General features: G+C 40.7%; 1 protein-coding gene across 3 annotated transcripts in view; it reads left to right on the top strand.

Annotated features, from left to right (window-relative positions):
• The window catches only part of Lclat1 (lysocardiolipin acyltransferase 1), a 101,023-nt gene that overhangs the window by 34,334 nt on the left and 47,555 nt on the right, over positions 1-19,134 (top strand). The window contains exons 3-4 of one of the 3 annotated variants that reach the window (XM_005073574.4): positions 2,956-3,154; positions 15,520-15,666. In XM_005073574.4, the coding sequence (XP_005073631.1) occupies positions 2,956-3,154; positions 15,520-15,666 (346 nt within the window). Of the gene's footprint in view, positions 1-2,955; positions 3,155-14,597; positions 14,840-15,519; positions 15,667-19,134 lie in introns of those variants that run through there. The other 2 variants (XM_040730754.1, XM_040730756.1) reach the window with 2 other exon arrangements.

A 19,134-nucleotide genomic window follows, 5' to 3' on the forward strand; every position in this document is an offset into this window, starting at 1 on the left:
ACTCATCTTCCTCTTGGATGTTCTCTTGAGGACTGTTCCGCTCCCTCATCCTCCTTAGCGACAGCTATTCCTCCTTTCTCCTCAGGTTGCTGAGTGTATCAGTCTGTTTTGGTAAAGATGATGAGTTTAGTACCTGAAAAAGGAAACAAGAGGGGAAATAGCCTTCCCTAATTGGTAAAGGATCCTTTCTACCTGTTTTTCCTGTTAGGCAGCAGGCGGAGTGCCTTCCCGGAGGATCAAAGTTTGCAGTAGCTGTGGACCCTTCATATGGAGGTTGACTCAGTAGTTACTGAAATGTGCTTGGGGTAGGGTAGTCTCTGAAGGGGGGACTCCATGACCTCCTCAGCCTTGCATCTTTCATACCTGCAAAACTAGTCATGTGGACAATGCTGCCATGTTCTTCTACCAGTTTGAGCTATAACCTGGTTCCCTTGAGGCACAGCCATCAGCTTCCATGTCCTGACCCTGGTGAATACTTTCCCAGACAGTTGCTTTCAAGGCCTGGGGAACACCTTTAGCTACATTCCAGTTCACGATCTCTTCTCAAGGAAGCTTTCATTTTCACAAGTTGGAATCCGAGTGGGTAAATTTCTTCTCTTCAGGGACATTCCTTGTAGTCTCAGTGCAGAGCCAGGCACCAGGCGGTTCTTCTTGGCTGTAAAGTTTATAACTTGCTTGAGCTCTTTTCCTCCTCAACAAATTGCACATTTAAATCTGTCCCTCCCTCCCTCCCTCCCTCCCTCCCTCCCTCCCTCCCTCCCTCCCTCCCTCCCTCCCTCCCTCCCTCCCTCTTCTTTTTTTGTTTTGTTTTTATAGCCCTGGTTTTCCTGGAACTCTCTCTCTGTAGACCAGGCTGGCCTCAAAACTCACAGAGATCCTCCTTCCTCTGTTCCTCCTCAGTGCTGGGATTAAAGGTGAGCGCCATCACTGCCTGGCTCTTTCTCTTTTTAATTATCAACCTGGGTAAATAAGAAGTAGCCATGCCACAGAGTAAATGCTTTCTTTTCTTACAATTTTTTCTGTAAAAAAAAATTAGTCCAGTATCTTTAAATTGAGCTTCACTAAAGTTCTCAGAACACAGATTCTTGGATATAGTGATGAATAGGACAGGTCAGGATAGCCACCTTGTGGAGGTGACAACCCATTAACCTAAAGGATCTTCAATTATAAGTTTACATACCTTGTCTTCTCTACTTTTCATCTGAATGAAAAACTTCTTTCCTTTTTTTATGGAATATACTATTATTCTGTTAAATCACAAAAACAAAGATCTACTTACCTCTGCCTCACAGGTACTGGTATTAAAGGCATGTGTTACTACGCCCAGCCCACAAAGCTTTTAATTTTTAAATAGAAAGAAACCACTGAAAAGTTAGTAAGCAGCGCACGTATTAGTGGATAATATGTGTGTATTGACGTATGTGTTAGTGTGTGGGGGGCATGCGTGCACAAGGGCCCGGAAGAGCATGTCCTGTAATTTGCTCCATGCTGCTCACTTATTCCCTTGAGGTGGGCTTTTATCCCTGAACCTGGGACTCATGTTTTCTCACATCACAAGCCAGCAAGCCCCAGAAATCTTCCTGTCTCCATGGTCCTTGGAGAAACCGTGATTGTCAAGTAGGTCAAGACCAGCATTGCCAGCTCTAGTGGAAGCTGTTACTCAGGCGTACAACTCGAATGTCTTCTTTTTTGGAAGAAGTAGCTATGAATACAACCTTTAAAATAGTATTTATTTACCTCTAAAATGCCCTGCCCTTGTAGAAAGCCTTACATGTGGATATTTACGTACACGGTCTGTCTTGCTTCCCTTCCACAGTTACGTCTGCGCCTCATGCTATCATAGGTGCTCATAGCTCCTTTGCTGTCAATGTTGAGTGATTTAAAGATGTTTGGAAGGTTTGGTTTTCTTATCTTTTGCCACCCTATCAATTAGTTATGAAATAAAATAGGATGTTACATGTAATATCTTGAAATTGAGACTGAGGTTGGGAATGGCAATACACTCTGTAGTCTTGGTTTTTGGGAGACTGTGTAGAGAGAGATTGAATGCAGATTCTGGACAATATAAAGAAGGGAAATGAAAAGGAATGGGGAGACACTAGCTCCTTCTTAAGAACTCTAGGTTGGAATACACACTTTCCTTCAGAATATTTAGTCTTAACGGTATCATCGGGCCTCAGAAATGTGGCTTAACGAACTCAGCAAGCATTTGAGCATTCATATGTGCAGGACATTGGCTACAGGTGGTAGGCTGAAAGATTTTATTAGACATAGTTATTTTAGTCTTTATGTATTTTTCTGAGTGACAAAAGATCATCTTACAGAAAAATGAAGTTTAGTTTCTTTAGTACTGCATTCAGTTATATTCATTTTTCTTTCTAGAAAACCTTTGTGATAATCTTATTTGTATATCCTTGAAAGTACCCAGTAGAATCTTGTTTTGTGTATTTCTTCTAACTTAATAATATTTAATTGAAGATTTGAAAATGTAGTTCATATTTTTCTATTATGAAATTAAAATTAGTGGAAGAAGTGTGTATAGTACTTCATTGTCTTATACTTGATCACACATCCACCATTTACTACAGAAGCAAAAACATGGGAAACTATGTCTTATTTGTTAGAAATCAAAGGATATAACATGATAAAATTTATCTGTGGAAAACTGCAATAACTTTTAAAAAATAATTAAATCATTAATTATTTAGTTTGGACTCAGGTTCTACTTTTCCAAAAACTTATTTAGTTTTTAAGTGTAAGTTTTTTATATTATAAAAGCAATATACCACAGTCATAGCAAGGTTAGCAAGAAGGAAAAAGGTCCATAACTCTTAAATAATTATTTTATTTATTTCCACTAAGTTCATAAATGTGGTTAAGAATAATCTCATATCTGGCTTCTTAACCTGAAAGTCCTAAATTGATTTATACCTGCATTTTCTAATTTTTTGACAGGCATTGTTGGAGACCATGTTTGGTGTAAAAGTGGTTATAACAGGTGATGCATTTGTACCCGGAGAAAGGAGTGTCATCATCATGAACCATCGGACCAGGGTAGACTGGATGTTCCTGTGGAACTGTCTGATGAGATACAGCTACCTCAGATTGGAGAAAATTTGCCTGAAATCCAGTCTCAAAAGTGTTCCTGGGTTTGGTATGCTGTTCATATGTTATTTTATGAGCTTAACGCATTCATTTAGCCTCCTCTAAGGCTAAAATGAGGTAAGCTGAACTGTATGTTATGCTCAGCTTTTCTCATGAAGCTAAAAATATTTCTAGTTTCCTTTTATCTTAATGGCTTTGCTATGGTGATTTTTATCTTAATCTCTGTTTTAAAAATATCTTAACTCTAGAAGGGAAAATAAACTGTTATCAAGGAAATGGATCATTATTTCTTAGGACTACCACATTGAAGGATATGAATCTAATAAATTGGTAACTTTTTTCACAAATTAAAATGACACAAACGCATTCTCAGGCAACCAGGAGTCCAAAATTAGCCAGTCTCCTCAGCTTGCCTGCTTCAAGGTAAGTCCCAGGGCTGGGAGGTGGTGACGCACACCTTTAATACCAGCACTCAGGAGGCAGAGGCAGGCGGATCTCTGTGAGTTCGAGGTCAGCCTGGTCTACAGAGTGAGTTTCAGGACAGACTCTAAAGCTACACAGAGAAACCCTGTCTGGAAAAACCAAGGCCGGGGCGGGGACAGGGGGAGACAAGTCCCATGGAGGTTTTCCCTCAATGGCAGGCTTGATCTCATGGTCCTCTTCGTTCTTCACACTCCTTATAACCGTGCACTATGTTTCTTAGTTATTTGCTTCAGTCTGATCTTTTTGTTTGATTTTTCTTGGTTTGGTTTTTGAGACAGCCTCAGGCTGGCCTCAAACTCAAGTCCTCTTGCCGCAGCATCGCAGGCCCTAGGGTCACAGTGCCCACCATGCTGGACTTCTTTAATGAAGGCAAAACCACATACATTCTACCTCTTTCTCTTTTTAAAAATATTAGTGTATCTTTATGACATTTTTATACATGCACATGTTTTTTTGATCATGTTCACCCCATTTTCTTATTTTTTCACCTCCATTCTCATCCTTTCCATTTTCTGAGTTGACCACCTCGTACTCTCATGTCTTTTTCTATCTTGATGTGACTAAATATAAAACTTGTTTATAGGAACATAGGTGAGAGTTTGTGCACAAGAGTGTAGATAACTTTCCAGTGCTTGTACTATTGGAAAATGTCTGTTCCAGTTGTACAATTATGAGTGCGTATAAATCCATGAGGCTTCCCCTTTCCATCAAGGGCTCGGTCTTATGCAGGTAATCATAGTACCTGTCAGGACAGTAGTCACCCTGTTCAGAAGGCAGTCTGTTCAGTCCCTTCTTGTTGCTCCTGTGTTTTTCTGCACCTTCCATGGTGTTTCCAGAGCCTTGGAGGGATAATACAGGTGTCCCATTTATGACTAGAAATTCAAGAGTCATTACCAATCATGAGTTCCTGCAGTCATCATAGCTCCTTGAGTAGAGCCGAGAGCTGCATGAATCTAGTTATTAGAAGAGAGTTTGAAGGAACATGATATCCGTTTAGTAAAACAACAACAGTAGCTTTCTCACTAGAGCCTCTGACCTCCCAGCCATGGGCTTTTGACTAGTTTATAGTATCGGATGTGAATTCCTTCTTGTGAATTAGGCATCAGATCTAATCTCTATGGAAGAGTTTTTGTTATTGTCCTAATTAGCACATCATATCTGACCAGTAGATGATGTTGTGTGAGCACATGCGAATGGCGCACGAGTTGTGTAAGACTGTTGATGACAATTCTCCCCTAGTAGTCTATGGCACTCTGCAGCATTATGAAGGCTAGCTAGCAGGGAGGTTGCATTAGCCTATTTCCAGATTGATTACTCTGTGTCCTGTGAGCATTGTATGTGGCATCTTTAGAAGTAGGGTCTTGCCATCTGGTTCTGGAGAAGACCCAATTGGGTGACATTTGCCTATGTTGTCTGGGGGCCTTAGGGGCCTCACTGACTGACTGAAAAAATCTCATGGGGAGATAATGCTTTGTACTGGGATTTTTGTTTAATAACGTGTGGCTTCTGGGAGCTGAATTATCTACCCACATAGGCTATTTTCATTTCAAACACTTAAAGGAAAATGTTTTGATTAGCTTATTGAGTACCAAAATTTCTTTTTCTTTTTTCCCATACATCATTAGTGATGGTTGACTCTTCCTTCCCACCTCCTCTTCCCCGCTCTTCCTGCCTCCCACCCACTTAAATCTGTCTACCTCCTGCTGTTTCTACCCCAGCTTTCATGTCACATGTGTTCTGCAACTCAGCTATCTTTCTTTAAAGACTCTTTAGTTTCCTGGATTCCACACATGCTTACATCTTCATAAATGCCATATACATAAAATAAAAGCCAAGTTTGCATAAGAGAACATGTGGTGTTTGTGCCTTTGACCCTGAGTTACTTCACTTGATAAAGCTCCATCCATTTCCATGCTATTTCATATTTTATTTTTCTTTATGGCTGAATAGAATTCTATTGTGTATATGACCACAGTTTCTCCACCCATTCATCAGTTGGTGGTATCTGTGCTGGTTCCCTCTCGTTGCCCTTGTGAAAGAAAGCAGCAGTGACCATGCATGTGCAAGGCTCTCTGGGATAGGGAGTCCTGTAGATAAGTGCTAGGTCTTTGGAAGCCCTGTTTTTAGGTTTTTTAGAAACCTCCACACTGATTTATGTAGTGGCTACCCCAGATTAAATTCCTACAAACGATGACTGAGACTCTCCCTTTCTCTACGTTTTCACTAGCATCATGTCTTCTTGATAACAGCCCTTCTAGCTGGAGTGAAAGTTTTAGTTTTCATTGACTTGATGGGTAATGATATTGAGCACATTTTCAAACATTTGTTAGCCATTTGTATTGCTGTTTTTAAGAACTTTGTGTTCAACTTCTTATCTCATTTAAAAAAATTGAGTTATGTTTCCTTGTTTTGATACTAAGCCCTTTGTGTGTTTTGTACATTCTTCCCATAACATGAAGAGTTCATGGGGGTTTCTTCACTCACTCAGCTGTGTTGTTTGTGGTACAGAACTTTTTCATTCACTATTACCTTCCTGTTTGTTGATCTTTGCTCTTATTTTGTGAGGGGCTATAGCCCTATTGAGAAAGTCTTTACCCATGCCTGTATCTTAAGTGTTTTCTCTACTTCTCCTTTTCACAGTTTCAGAGTTCTGGCTCTTAAGTTGGGGTCTTTCCATTTGGAGTTGATGTCTGTGCAGGTGGAAGATAAAGATCTTGGCTCGTTCTTCTACTTGTAGAGGTGCAGTTTGCCCCGCAGCATATGCTGAAGAGGCTGTTCTTTCTCCAGTTTGTATTTTGGCATATTTGTCAAAAATTAAGTGGCTGTAGCTGTATGGGATTATCTCTGGTCCTGTAGTCTGTCCCACTGACATACATGTCTGCCTTTGTGTCAGTGCCATGCTGCTTTTATTACTATGGCTTGGTAGTATAACTTAAAGTCAGAGGGTCCCTCCTGTATCATTCTTTTTGCTCAGGATTGCTTTGGGTATCTGGGTTGTTTAATGCTTCCATATGAATTTAAAGACACATTCCCCTTATTCCTATGAAAAAAAGTGCTGGAATTTAGATGGAGAGGGCACTTAATCTGTAGATTGCTTTTGGCTAGAAAGCTATGATCCATGAACATGGGGAGACTTCTCAATCTGCTAGTGTTTTCTTCAGTTTCTCTTCTGTGTTTTATACTTTACATTTAGAGATCTGTTTTTTACACTTTCTTTTAGTATTGTTGTTTGCTGCTGCTCCGGGCAATAAAACATGAACCACAAAACTCAACAAAACCCACGTGGAGTTTATTGGGAAAGAGAGCAAAGGAAGGGGTTGTTGTTGGCCACCACAGCATAAATGGGAAGAGAGAACAGGTGCGAGGCGCTTGCTTAAAAGGGAAAGCTTGCACATGCTTACAGAGTCCTTACCTAGCCGTGTAATGCCTGAAATAGCCATGCAATGCAGGGCCCTGAGAGCTGTCTTAAGTATCTGCCTGAATGCTGATGATATTCGTATCCTGCCAGCTGTTGGGGGCGGGGTCAGCATAATGCCAGGATACCAACATTTAGTCCAAGATTTCTTAATTTTTTTTCATTTATTGAGAACTGGATTTCTTTCTTAGTATGTTTTTCATTGGCACATAAGAAAACTACTGATTTTATGTGTTGATGTCATTTCCTGTCACTGCCAAAAGTGTTTATCAGCTCTGTTTTCTGGTGGAATATCCAGGGGCTCGTCCATACAGAATTCATATCTTTCAAATAGGGATGCCTCACTTTCTTAGTTGGGAGAGTTGAAAACAAGGTGAAATGTGAAAATCCACTGAATTAAAAAAGAACATAGAAGATAAAGAAAATCGTACCAGGAAGCAAAGTACCGAATTTCCATAGTGCTTTACAAGGAAGGCAAAGAGGACCAAAGTGGGAAGCAGTGGCCCCGGGGAGTGACTGAGTGCAAGACCGCTGAAGGTGTTCTAGCCCTGCATGCGCCCTCATCAGACTCCGAAATGCTCAAAAAGTCTCCACATGATGCTGCAATCAGAACAGTCTACCCCTGACCTCATATGGTTCGTGACTATCGAAATGCACAAAATAAAAATAAAAAAAAACCTGTTGATTAAAAATCAGGCTCTGAGTGTAAGATTTATATGAAAGTCAAGTGAATTTTGGATTTAGACTTGGATTGCATTATGTGTATGAAAATACTTTTTAAAATAAACCACTTATGGTGCCAAGCAATTAGGACGAAGCACACTCAGCTAATACTTGGAGTCCTTCCTGGAAAAAAAAAAGTGTGACTTTAAATATTTCAAGGGTAACACTACAAAGATAACTGAAGACATAATAGATGAACTGGGAGGGACTGGATAGCTTCCAGCATTCACCATAGACTTGCTCCCCAGAAGACATGGTGAAAATTCTGAACCAGTCACCACTTGGAGTCCCTGGAAATAGTCCCAAGAATCCTCGGCAGATACAGACACATTTCTTGCCCTGGGGATTTCCTTCCCATTCCCTGCCCTCTCAAAGACACCACTCCAGACCAGGACAGCCAAGAGCACAAGGTTCCACACATTCTCATACCTCAAACTCCTGTTCCTTTGGAACTTGGGTTACAGTGTCCCCCATGCCCAGCTGACAACTTTGAATTTATAACTTAAATGTAGACCAGCCAAGCCCATTAAAACGGTATGTCGGGCATTAAAAGACTTGGCTCCCTGTGGTGGGAACGGAAAGGAAAACCACAAGACAAGAAAGAGTGGTGAGACACAGGGGAAGGCGTGACAGCTACGAAGTGACATCCTGGGCTTGGGGCCAGACTTATCTTATGTGGGAGAGTTGAGCCTAGCTTGTTTAGGTCTAGACTGGTGACTGGCTCCCCTGTTACCGACATCCATAAACATGGTGGAGAGTATGCACCCCACTATTTGTCCATGCTGTGAAATGCTCATTGGTGGGTTTACTGCTTGTCATGAGTTAAGAATTTTATAAAAGCTGTGTGGGAGTTGACAAGTTTCCTTGGTCCAGAGAAATGGCTTGAGGACTATCCAGTCACGCCCACACTGAGCCTGCTACAATCCATCCCTTAACTTGGATATCCTGCTGTGAGCTGCAGCTGATGTCTCAGGTGTGCATTGCCGCAGGTGAGGCCCGCCAAAGAAAGCAACAGCATAGTTTGCACCCTTAGGTCTGAAAATCAAAATTCCTTTCCCCAAATTTGTAATTACATCCTAAAGTCATCTATATGGCGTGCTTTTGTAGTAGTCATTTTAGGAAAGAGCAGTAAAGGAATTATTTGGGTGAACGTTAAGGCTTTTTATCTGCTTTATATTGGTGAGGCATAAGCAAAGCAATGACCAACTTTGCAATAATAGTGAAAAGACACAAAGATGGACTCAGTGTACCTGACAGCTGTTTGTTAACCTGACTTTCAACAGATAATTTGGCCAATGTGTTTAATTATCATTTCTCTTGGGACTAAGTATGTATAAACTGTGATTGCAATTAGTGCTGGAATGGATTTGCTGTTACATTTATTATAAGCATTTGTATTTTTTTTAAAGTTTGGTACTGCCATCTTCTTTATCTCTTATAGTAAATCCTATAGAAAATATTTTCCTTATGTTTAAAATAAAATATTTCAGCCTCGTGGTGGTGGCTAGCATTGGGAGGCAGAGGCAGATAGATATCTGAGCTTAAGACCAGACTGTTCTATATAGCAAGTTAAAGGACAGCCAAGACTACACCAAGAGAAACCTTGTCTAAAAACATAAAATAAAATCCCCACAAAACATTGGGACTGGAGAAATGGCTCAGTGGTTAAGAGTGCTTAGTGCTCTGTCCAGGGGACCAGGTTCAATTCCCAGCATCCACATGGCAGCTTGCCCCCGTTGGTAGCTCCAGTTCCAGGGGATCTGACACCTTCACACAGACAAAACACGAGTGCACATAAAATTAAATAATTTTTAATCTTTAAAAAGTGTTGTTTCATAACTCTATTGAAACCTATTAATATAGCTCATAAGACTTCTAAGTAAAATATTTAGGCATTGATATTATATGGAAGATGGTCATTGCTTTTAAATTTTAATAAAGTAGAATTTTACATAAACAAATGTTCTGAAATATGAATTTATATATAGAAATTTTAGATTTATTGGAAATAGAAAGATAGTAAAGGGTGTCCCCATTTACCCAGTCTCCATGGTGTTAGTTTTTTTCACAGCTGTAGTTCATTCGAATGTAAGGCTAGGTTGGCACTATATAAGTCATTGAACAAGTTTGGTTTTACCGGTCTGTCTCTTGATTCCATTTTTCTGTCCTAGGGTCCCTCTGAGGGCCACCTTTCTCTAGTCACTCCCTGCTATGTCATGTCATTATGCACCTGCTTTACTTGGTGCTCCTGGGTAGAATCCCCTCACTTTGAGTTGTTTGTGTTTCTACACTAGATGGTTGGCAAGCGTCTGGAGAGTGTACTCCACAGAGGTGAAGTGCCAGCCTCCTGTCAGAGAGGCTCCTGATGGCATCTTAATCACTTGAGTTATGTGCTGTGTGTCAGCCAGGTTTCTCTACTGTCATGGTTCTATATTCATTATACTGTATTCTGTATATTCACCAGTAACTATACTAAATTTATCAGAATCCATGCTCATCAGATGTGTTTTATTATTTGGTTTATTGTCTAGTGCTTTCATTTTACTACTGAAAACATGTTTTGGATGTTGAAAATTCTTGCAGGCTAATGTGTCTGTCTTTTTTGTTTCTTTTTGCTTGCTTACGTTCTGATGCACTAAGGCATGCCCACTCTCCTTCTACAGGATCTCACTATGTTAACCAGGCTGGTCTCAAACTCAAGAGAGATGCATTTGCCTCCTGAGTGCTACAATTAAAGCTGTGCACCACCCTGCCTGGCTCTACTTCCTTTTGGACATGCTCTCTGTAGGGACTGTTTTCTTGTCTTTCTCAGTATTTAGTAGATACACACATTCCTTGCTTGTAGCCTTCTTCAAAGACAGTAGTCGCAAGTCGAGTCTCTACTCTTTCATTTTGACACTGAAATCTTCCTCTCCCATCTCAATCTCTTCTCCTTTTAAGGGACTTTATGATTACTTTTGGCTCACTAGATTAATCTAGGTTAATTTTCCAGTGTTTTGCTCACTATGTAGCTGTGTAGCAACCCCTGCTGCCCATTGCCTGTAACGTGGCATATGGAGCAGTTCAAGAGTTGGCATATGGCTATTTTGAGGGATTTGTCATGGTTCTGCCTCCCATGTTGTAGTTGCTAGCATAATTTGGGTCTTACAGAGCTAGTCATATACTTAGCTTCAGAATTCGATAAAGGTGTAGATAGATGCTAAATAAAGTATCTAGAAAATGGTCATTTCAAATCTAAAGGATGAAAAACTATTGGCCTGTCTTAGACTAGATTCCCTAAATTGTACCACAAATGAGAAGCCTCTTGTTGCCTACAACTGTCAAACAAGGGCTCAGAGAGTATGCCAGGAAATGGGGTAAATGGGATAGTTTCTGGGGTAATCTCTACTCATGTTGAATGCAGTGCAATGAGAATGCATGCTTTTTTTTTTGGTGGGGGTTTTGTTTTCAATTTTGTGGTTTAAGTTTGGAATTGTGTTTTAGAATGTTTGCTTTAGGAGATCATTTACTTGCTAAGCTTGTGTTTTATGCCTTGCCTTTTGTTTGAGCACAGGCATCTGTGAAGCCTAATAACACAGGCATACTGCAACAGAATTCTTGAAGGAAAAGGTCATAAATTAATGGCCTGTGTCCACTCAAGCTATTTTGGAAAGCCAGAGGCTTTGTGGAAATGGATCCTCTCAGGAGGCGGGTGGAGAACATTACTCCAGTTTTTACATAAGTTCCAGGAAGATGGCGCTTCCCTGACTTTGTCTATATGACACTAGTGTCTTAACTGAGGTTGGCATTCTGGGAACTGTGACTGCTTGTTAATTAGTTTCTGGATTTATTTGTATAGCTACTCTCGCACACAGGCACACAGGCACACAGGCACACAGGCATCCAGTCAATACTGCTTCTCGTATCTTTGTGGTAGTGTTTTCACCTACAATCTGCATCTGCTCTTATTATTCATTCTCAGTTAGTTAGAGGCCTTTGGGTAGCATTCTTGGTTTCATCCATATCCTCTAATCAGGATTGAGAATACTGTCGAAGGGAACAGTTGTCTAGCTACTTTGGTTTCTGTTGTCTTGTACATAGTGCTGCACAAGGTACCATATTACATTAGCAGATATACAGACAGGGATGATGATGCCTGAGCTATCACCAAGGGGCAATTCTGAGAGTAGCTGATGAGTAATGCAGATGTTTTTATGATTCCTTAACTGTATGCCATCTGTATGAAAGAAAAAGTAATGGCACTTAAGTATACTTATTAAGAAAGAATGTGAATGTATTAAGTTAAAAATACATTCAGTTGAGCCAGGTGGTGGTGGTGCATACCTTTAATCCCAGCACTTGGGAAACAGAAGCAGGTGGGTCTCTTGAGTTGGCGGCCCTATAGAGGGAGTTTCAGGACAGCCAGGTCTACACAGAGAAATGAAAAACAAAACAAAAAGATGCACTCAAATAAACAGTTTTTTTCTCTAGCAAATTCTACATCTTTATGAAAAGGAATGTAGGGAAGAACAAAGCTGAATTATAGACTATGGACTGCGGTGGGTCACAGAGTACCCAGGGGGTTCTCACCTTTCCTTGAGAGGTAATTGGTGCTGATGCTGTGACTGGGGTTTTATCCAAAAGATGGCAGGAGTGGGACTAACCAAGGCTATACATTCTTTCTATAGAAATCCAGGTGAGGACAAAGCATGGAAAAGCATGAAAAAGATGAGACAGTTTTTACGTGAAAGAGATTTGGAAACACTGGTGTCATATACGTGGAAGGGAAAATGACAGACTCCAGGGAAGGACTGTAGTGAGAGAGAGGCTGGCAGTGCAGCTGCTCTTTTCCTCACACTTACTTATGTGTGCGCATGGGACGCCATTGTGAACATTGCGGGTCAGAGGACAGCTGCGACAGTCAGTTCTCTCCTACCATGGGAGGTCTTGGGGTTGAACTCAGGACATCAGGCTGCAGTTTTGGAGCTGTCTCTTGACAGCCCCAGAACGTTCTTTACAAATATTAACACAGTATAAATAAACATTTGTAGAAACTGCAGCTTTGAAGAGTTGACTGTTTTATACAGTTGAATTTTAATAGGAATTGTAGTTCTCCGAACCTATATGTTATACATAATATACTTAAAGAAATTCAAGTACTTGTTGGAGGCAAGCTGTTTAGAATATACCCTTCCAGTAATTTTATAAAGATTTATTTAAAGTTATGTGTGTCTGTCTCTGTGTCTAAATGTGGGCTCGTGAGTACAGATGCCTCTGGACACCTAGGGTTGTCAGATCTTTTGGAGTTGGAGTTATGAATGGTCACTAATTATCCAACATGGATGCTGAGAACAAAAGTTGGGTCCTCTGAGGGAGCAGTACGTTTGTTTTCTTATCCACTGAGCCTTCTCTTCTAGCCCCTTCACACTAATTTAAGACATTTGATGCTGTGATTTCAAACCAACAAAGTAAGGATAAATAGCATGCTGGAAGATAGGTTGTTGTGAGTTCAAGGCCAGCCTGAGCTACAAAGTTGAGTTTGAAGCTAGCCCAGGCTTGGGCTACATAGTGAGAGGCATTTCAGAGTACATCATCTATGCAGTAGAGTGTAACTGTTACCTGATTCATCATTGACTTAAGAATTAATGAAATGAAGTGCTCAGGATAGTGCTGAGCATGTTGCTAGTATTCACCAAACATTATTTTTATAATTACACTATATTTTTTCATGAAAGAGCTGGTGTGGAAACCATTGGCAAATATTCAAAACAATATGATTATTGAAATAAGCTCAGTTATTAGGACAAAAAAGAAAACTCATAAAAGCTGGGGGCGTGGGTTGGGTTGGTAGGGTATTACATGGATGAGCTTGGGTTTGGCTTCCTCCTGGATGCTAGCCGCACTGGCTGCACTGAGGGATAGAGGGCTGTGGGAAATGCTCTGAAATTCCGAGGAAACAGTGATTTGGAACCTCAATTCTATTTTTAGCCAAACCAGCTCCCAAAGTTAAGAACCAAAAATACATTTCAGGAATGTGAGGACAGAAACAATTTTCAAAAGAAAGGACTAACAGAAGGGCACAAGCAAAGAGGTCAGCAAACTTGGGGTCAAGTCTACATATTAAAAACATTTCTGTCAAGTTTAGGAATGTGATAGAAATGTAAACAGTCTTTGGAGCAGTCGAGTGATTCTTGTAAATCCTGTAAGAAGGGTGGTGGTAAGAAGCATACATTTGTGGCATTGCTTTACTTTTTAAAAATTTAACTTAAATTTAAACTGCACTCTTCCTGTTTACACAGTGGTAGAATTAAGAGCTGTTTTGGGTGGTGGAGATTAATGGTTGAACTCAGTTGACGGAGTTGCGTGGCTCAACAGTCTCACCAAATATAGACGGGTGGAAAAGCAAAGGAATGAAGTGGGCGCTCTGTCTCCAAGCCGGTTGAGCTGAAGTCAGCTCACTGTCTGCCGATGGGTAGGAAGTCCCTGCTTCATGCTTTGGGCAGGACTGTCCTAGTGGCGGCCATACTGTCCCCGTAGTACCTAATGCTCCTTGACATCGTTAGACAGAAATACCTATTGATAGGGTGCGTGGACAAATGGGATGGCTGGGTTCTAGGAAAGCCTGGATTTTAGAGAACAAGGGAAGGAACAAAAAAATTGTTAATTTCAACTAAGGACAGGAAAATATGGGAAAAGGAGGTCACCAAGAAGTATAACAGGAAAACATGAAAAATGTCAGGAAAGCTTACCCCTAATAAATACGCTCAGAGTAGATTTCTATTAGAGGTAAGAGATTCTCAGATTGGTCTTAGCCTAGATTATGAGGGAGTAGGTAACCATGGCATATCTGTATTCTAGAACAGTATTGCATGTTTGCAAGGCATTACCCATCATCCCTAGCTGCTGAGATGAGTATTGTAGTTACTGTGTGAGAGTTAGAGAGGAAGACTCTCGTGGCCACTGTGGAGATGGACCCACACATAGACTGGCAAGATTTGAAACCAAAGTGCTTTGTTAGGAATTAGAAGTAGCTGTGATTGGCTAAGCAGCAAAAGCTTTGGGCCTTCACTACACACGCTGTCTTTATGGCCTAACTGCCTTTGCTTCACATGGTTTACTTTCCCATGGTCCTAGGTAAACGTTTTAAGATAGGATGGACATCTGGTTGACCTACAGAGTTACTATGTGGGACCCAAGCATTTTGTGCTTTGTGATCTTCTTAGACTGCATAGACTGTCCTGAGTCAGGCATCTCTCACAGAAGCTCAGGAGGCTATAGTCAGGGAAGGGTGGCCAAGAAAGGATGGGCAGGCATCTTACAGCTGGGCTTATAAAGACTGCCTTTTCAGTAATAAGGTGCATCTGCCTCCGAGATAGGAAGTGTGACCACATACACACTCCAAGGGATGTGCTTAGTAACATTCTAGAATCTTCTTAAGTAAACTCTGTTGAAAATAGCATTTGCATTAAGTTTGAGAGTACAGAAATGAAATATTAGAGAATTCTTCTATGACCTGGGAAAGTTCTTTTTTACTACTTGGTAAACAATAGTGCCTTGAGATTATAGTGGCAACCTGTGGCTTAATGGAAATTTTAAAGAATTTTGCAAACCCCAGGATCACCAAATTCCTTTAAAAAAATACTGTGGTTTATGTGTTATCTGTTTAATCCAAGATTAGTGCTAAATTTATGGCATATTATAGAATGCTTATGATAGTAAATATAGTAAAAACTTGAAGACCTGAAAGTTGTATTTAGTATGATGTGGATAATTGCTTTTGAAGTTCATACAAATGCTTTTTAAATTTTCCCTAGGCTGGGCCATGCAAGCTGCTGCCTTTATCTTCATTCATAGGAAGTGGAAGGATGATAAGAGCCATTTTGAAGATATGATTGATTATTTTTGTGACATCCATGAACCACTACAACTTCTCATCTTTCCAGAAGGAACTGACCTCACAGGTGAGGCAGTCTGGGTTTGGGTCACAGAATTTAAAAACTTAGAAGCCACTAGTTAAATCTTATTCCTAACATGAGGATGTGAATATCAACAAAATTAATGGATGACTCCAAGGTCACTGAGGTAAGTAATGGTACCCAAGCTAGACATGGTGATACGATCCTAAAGGTCCAGCTATTCAGGAAAGCAATGCAGGCAGATCACAAGTTTAAGACCAGCCCGAGAAATTCAGTGAGTCAGTGTCTCAAAGAGTAAAATGGTGGCTGTGAGTAAGGCTCAGTGGTAGACTGTTAGGAGGTCCTGGTCCAGTAAGAAGAGAAAATTTTATGTTGGGTGGTGGTGGTGCATGCCACTATTCAAGAGACAGAGGCAGGCAGATCAGAGTTCAAGGACAGCCTCACTCAGAGCAGGTAAGTGCTCTACTACTAGAGTTGTATTCCCAGCTCTGCAGGATGTTTTTATAGATAAAATGGTGTGTACATCTTGGGGCCAGCTTGCAAAAGCCGTGTTTGTCATATAGAGAAAGTAGACCAGTCATGGAAAAAATTTTAAATACTTTTAATTGAGTTGGGGAAATTACATCCTTCCTTCCTTCCTTCCTTCCTTCCTTCCTTCCTTCCTTCCTTCCTTGTTTTTAATGAGTTAACAAAAGTATTTCTAATTTATAAAAAATTATTTAATTTAAAAGTATTTTTTAGTTATTAGAGTTCAACTTTAAATTTGGATTTTTAAAAACCCTATTACATCATTTTATATTTCACTTTAAATTCTCAAACTAGTTTGCTTGCGTATTTTTAGATTAATGTGTCTCACTGTTACTTTATATACATTCTGGTTCATATACTATAATTGGTTATAACTTTTTGTTAAGAGAAACTATATATTGGGAAATTTTAAAACACAGAAGTATACCCAAAGGTTGTTGTACTCCCACAGCCCATGAATGAACACAATTTGAAATTTTGGTCCATTTAGGCCATTATTTTGTCATAGATACACATGGATATGCACACATTCTTAGCAATATGTGTATGTGCATACCAGCTCCTGTTAACCTTAAAACTGGCAGACAGACCTTTTGATGGAAGTTTCTGTCCCACTGGGTCCTGTGGCCGATAAATCCCAAGTAGACACACAGAGGCTTATATTAATTATAAACTGTTTGGCAGATGGCTCAGGGTTCTTATTGGCTAGCTCTCTCTTAATTATTAACCCATTTCTATTCATCTGTGTATCTCCGCATCTCTACATGATCTTGGCTTACTGGTGATGCCTGAACCTCTTGCTCCCTCGGCAGCTACATTTCATCTCTCTCTCGACTTCCTGTGTTCCTCCTCCCAACATTCTCCTTGTTTGGTAGTCTGGCCTATACTTCTTACCTGGCTACATCCTGCCTGTCCATTGTCGGAAACAGCTTTATTCATCAACCAATAAGCGAAACATAATATTCACAGCATACAGAAGGACATCTCCCATCACAGACCTTGCATTTCTTTGTTTCAGTTCTCTCTTAATATTGTAATCTTTCGCATGGTTTGCCCTTTGAGGAGATTGGGTGGTTTTAGGTTTTATATTGTATATCAGGGTCTCTAAACAAAGGTCTATCAAGATATGCTTGAGTAGAAGTTAAGGTTTGGTCTAAGGGAGTGGTTGACTTGGCAAGCTCAGAGCAGGCTAGTGGTAGAGGGAGGAGGAGGAGCAGCTGAAGACTAAAGGTGATCTTCAGTGGAAGTCTTCTTCCTTGTAGGGCAGGTGGATACCCTTGTTTCTAAGACTGTTGATTTACACGAGACCTATTGCATTGTGGAGTAAGTAATCTGCCTTACTACTCTACTGATTGAATTTCTAATCCTATCTGAAAAACACCTTCACCGAAGCCTCTAGAATAAATGTTTATACTGTCCTAGTTTTGTTTCTGTTATGATAAATACTCTACTGAAAGCAGCTTAGGGGCGAAAAGGGTTTATACCAGCTCTCAGTTGCAGGCCACAGTTTATCACTGTGTGGAAGTCAGGGCAGGAACTTCAGACAGCCAGCTACACCCACAGTCAGAGCAGGGAGAGAATAGTGTATCCTTGCTTGTTCAAAAACCCCTCTTCAGTGACAGTCCCCCTGACATGCCCACTGATCTAGATAATTCCTCATTAAGACTTTGCAGGTGCTTCTAGGTTGTGACAAGTTGTCAGGTTTACGCAAAATTAGCTATCACAGTGGTTAGGGTCTAATTATTAGTTCCATTTTCCTGAGCTGGAAAGGAAAGCCATTTCTAGTTTTAACAATGATATTACATACAATTTGATACTCTTACACATAAATTTTCTTTAGTAAATATCCTAGTGTCTGAAACATTGTATACAAAATTAATTCCCTTCTTCAGATCTAATGTTAGATGAGGAATAATCTAATAATATATACAAATGTCATAAGAGTTTGTGTAGAAAAATAAAGCAGGGTGGGTAGATGGAGAGCAAAGGCAGGGAGCAGGGCGCTAGTCTGCAAGGGTCCGGGCAAGCCTCCGCATTCAGTTTCTGTGTAAGGAGGGGCCGTATGTACAAGGCAGAAGACTGCATCTGCAGCAGGGGGCCTTCTGGGTAATTGAACAACAGCTGCACAGGCCTGAGGTTGGAACATGCCCGGGTGACTTGAGAAGATCAGAGTGGCCAGCAGTCCTGTGGGTGTGTGGAAGCCGTGCTGGAGTGGGAAAGTTGGGGGGAGTGAGCTGACAGGAGGCTGCGGTTGGAAAATGGGATGCCAGTACAGTTACCAATAATGATGGCCTGGGAATGGGTAGATGAAGGAGAGGGAAGAGAACATTGCCACACTAATTTGTCTGATTATTTCCAACTTCTCAGAATGTGTTTGCATTCACATCTGCAACAGAATTCAGTTATGCCCGAGAATCTCCAGAGTCACCAACAACTGGAAAAGAGACTGTTTATCTCTCTGGTGACTCTGGTGCCCTAACCCCAGCTGAGGTCTGTCAGCTAGCTGTCACAGAAGCTCTGTTGTATCACCCTGTACCCAGGATATTCACAGACTGGAGGGGATGAGCATCCCGGTTTTCATGTCCAAGGCCTTTCCCTTTAGTTGCTGACTCAGTGCCTCTGTCAGAAATGACACAATGCCTTCCATGAGAGTGTCTGCTGGATATTGTGTTGGGGGTGCATCTGTGGTCACTGCAGGGCTAGACAACTCAGCAATTTACTCCTAGGAAAGTTGTGCTTATGTAGCTATTCTCCTCACACTTGTCTATAAGTTTCCAAATAGAGCTGAGCTACAGGTCCTAACGACGCTGTCATCAGAAGGTGTTTCATGATCTCCAGTCAAGGCCAAATTTTTGAACACTTGATTTTCCAATTGTATTTGCTGAATGATGAGTTTGTGTCTTCTTGGAATTTGTAAAGTGACCTCATGGAATGGAAAAAGAAGTTATTGCCAACAATTGGAACATATACTTGTCTCTGTAACGA

Source organism: Mesocricetus auratus, unplaced genomic scaffold (genome assembly GCF_017639785.1).
Source record: "Mesocricetus auratus isolate SY011 unplaced genomic scaffold, BCM_Maur_2.0 Super-Scaffold_100024, whole genome shotgun sequence".
Lineage (NCBI taxonomy): Eukaryota > Metazoa > Chordata > Mammalia > Rodentia > Cricetidae > Mesocricetus > Mesocricetus auratus.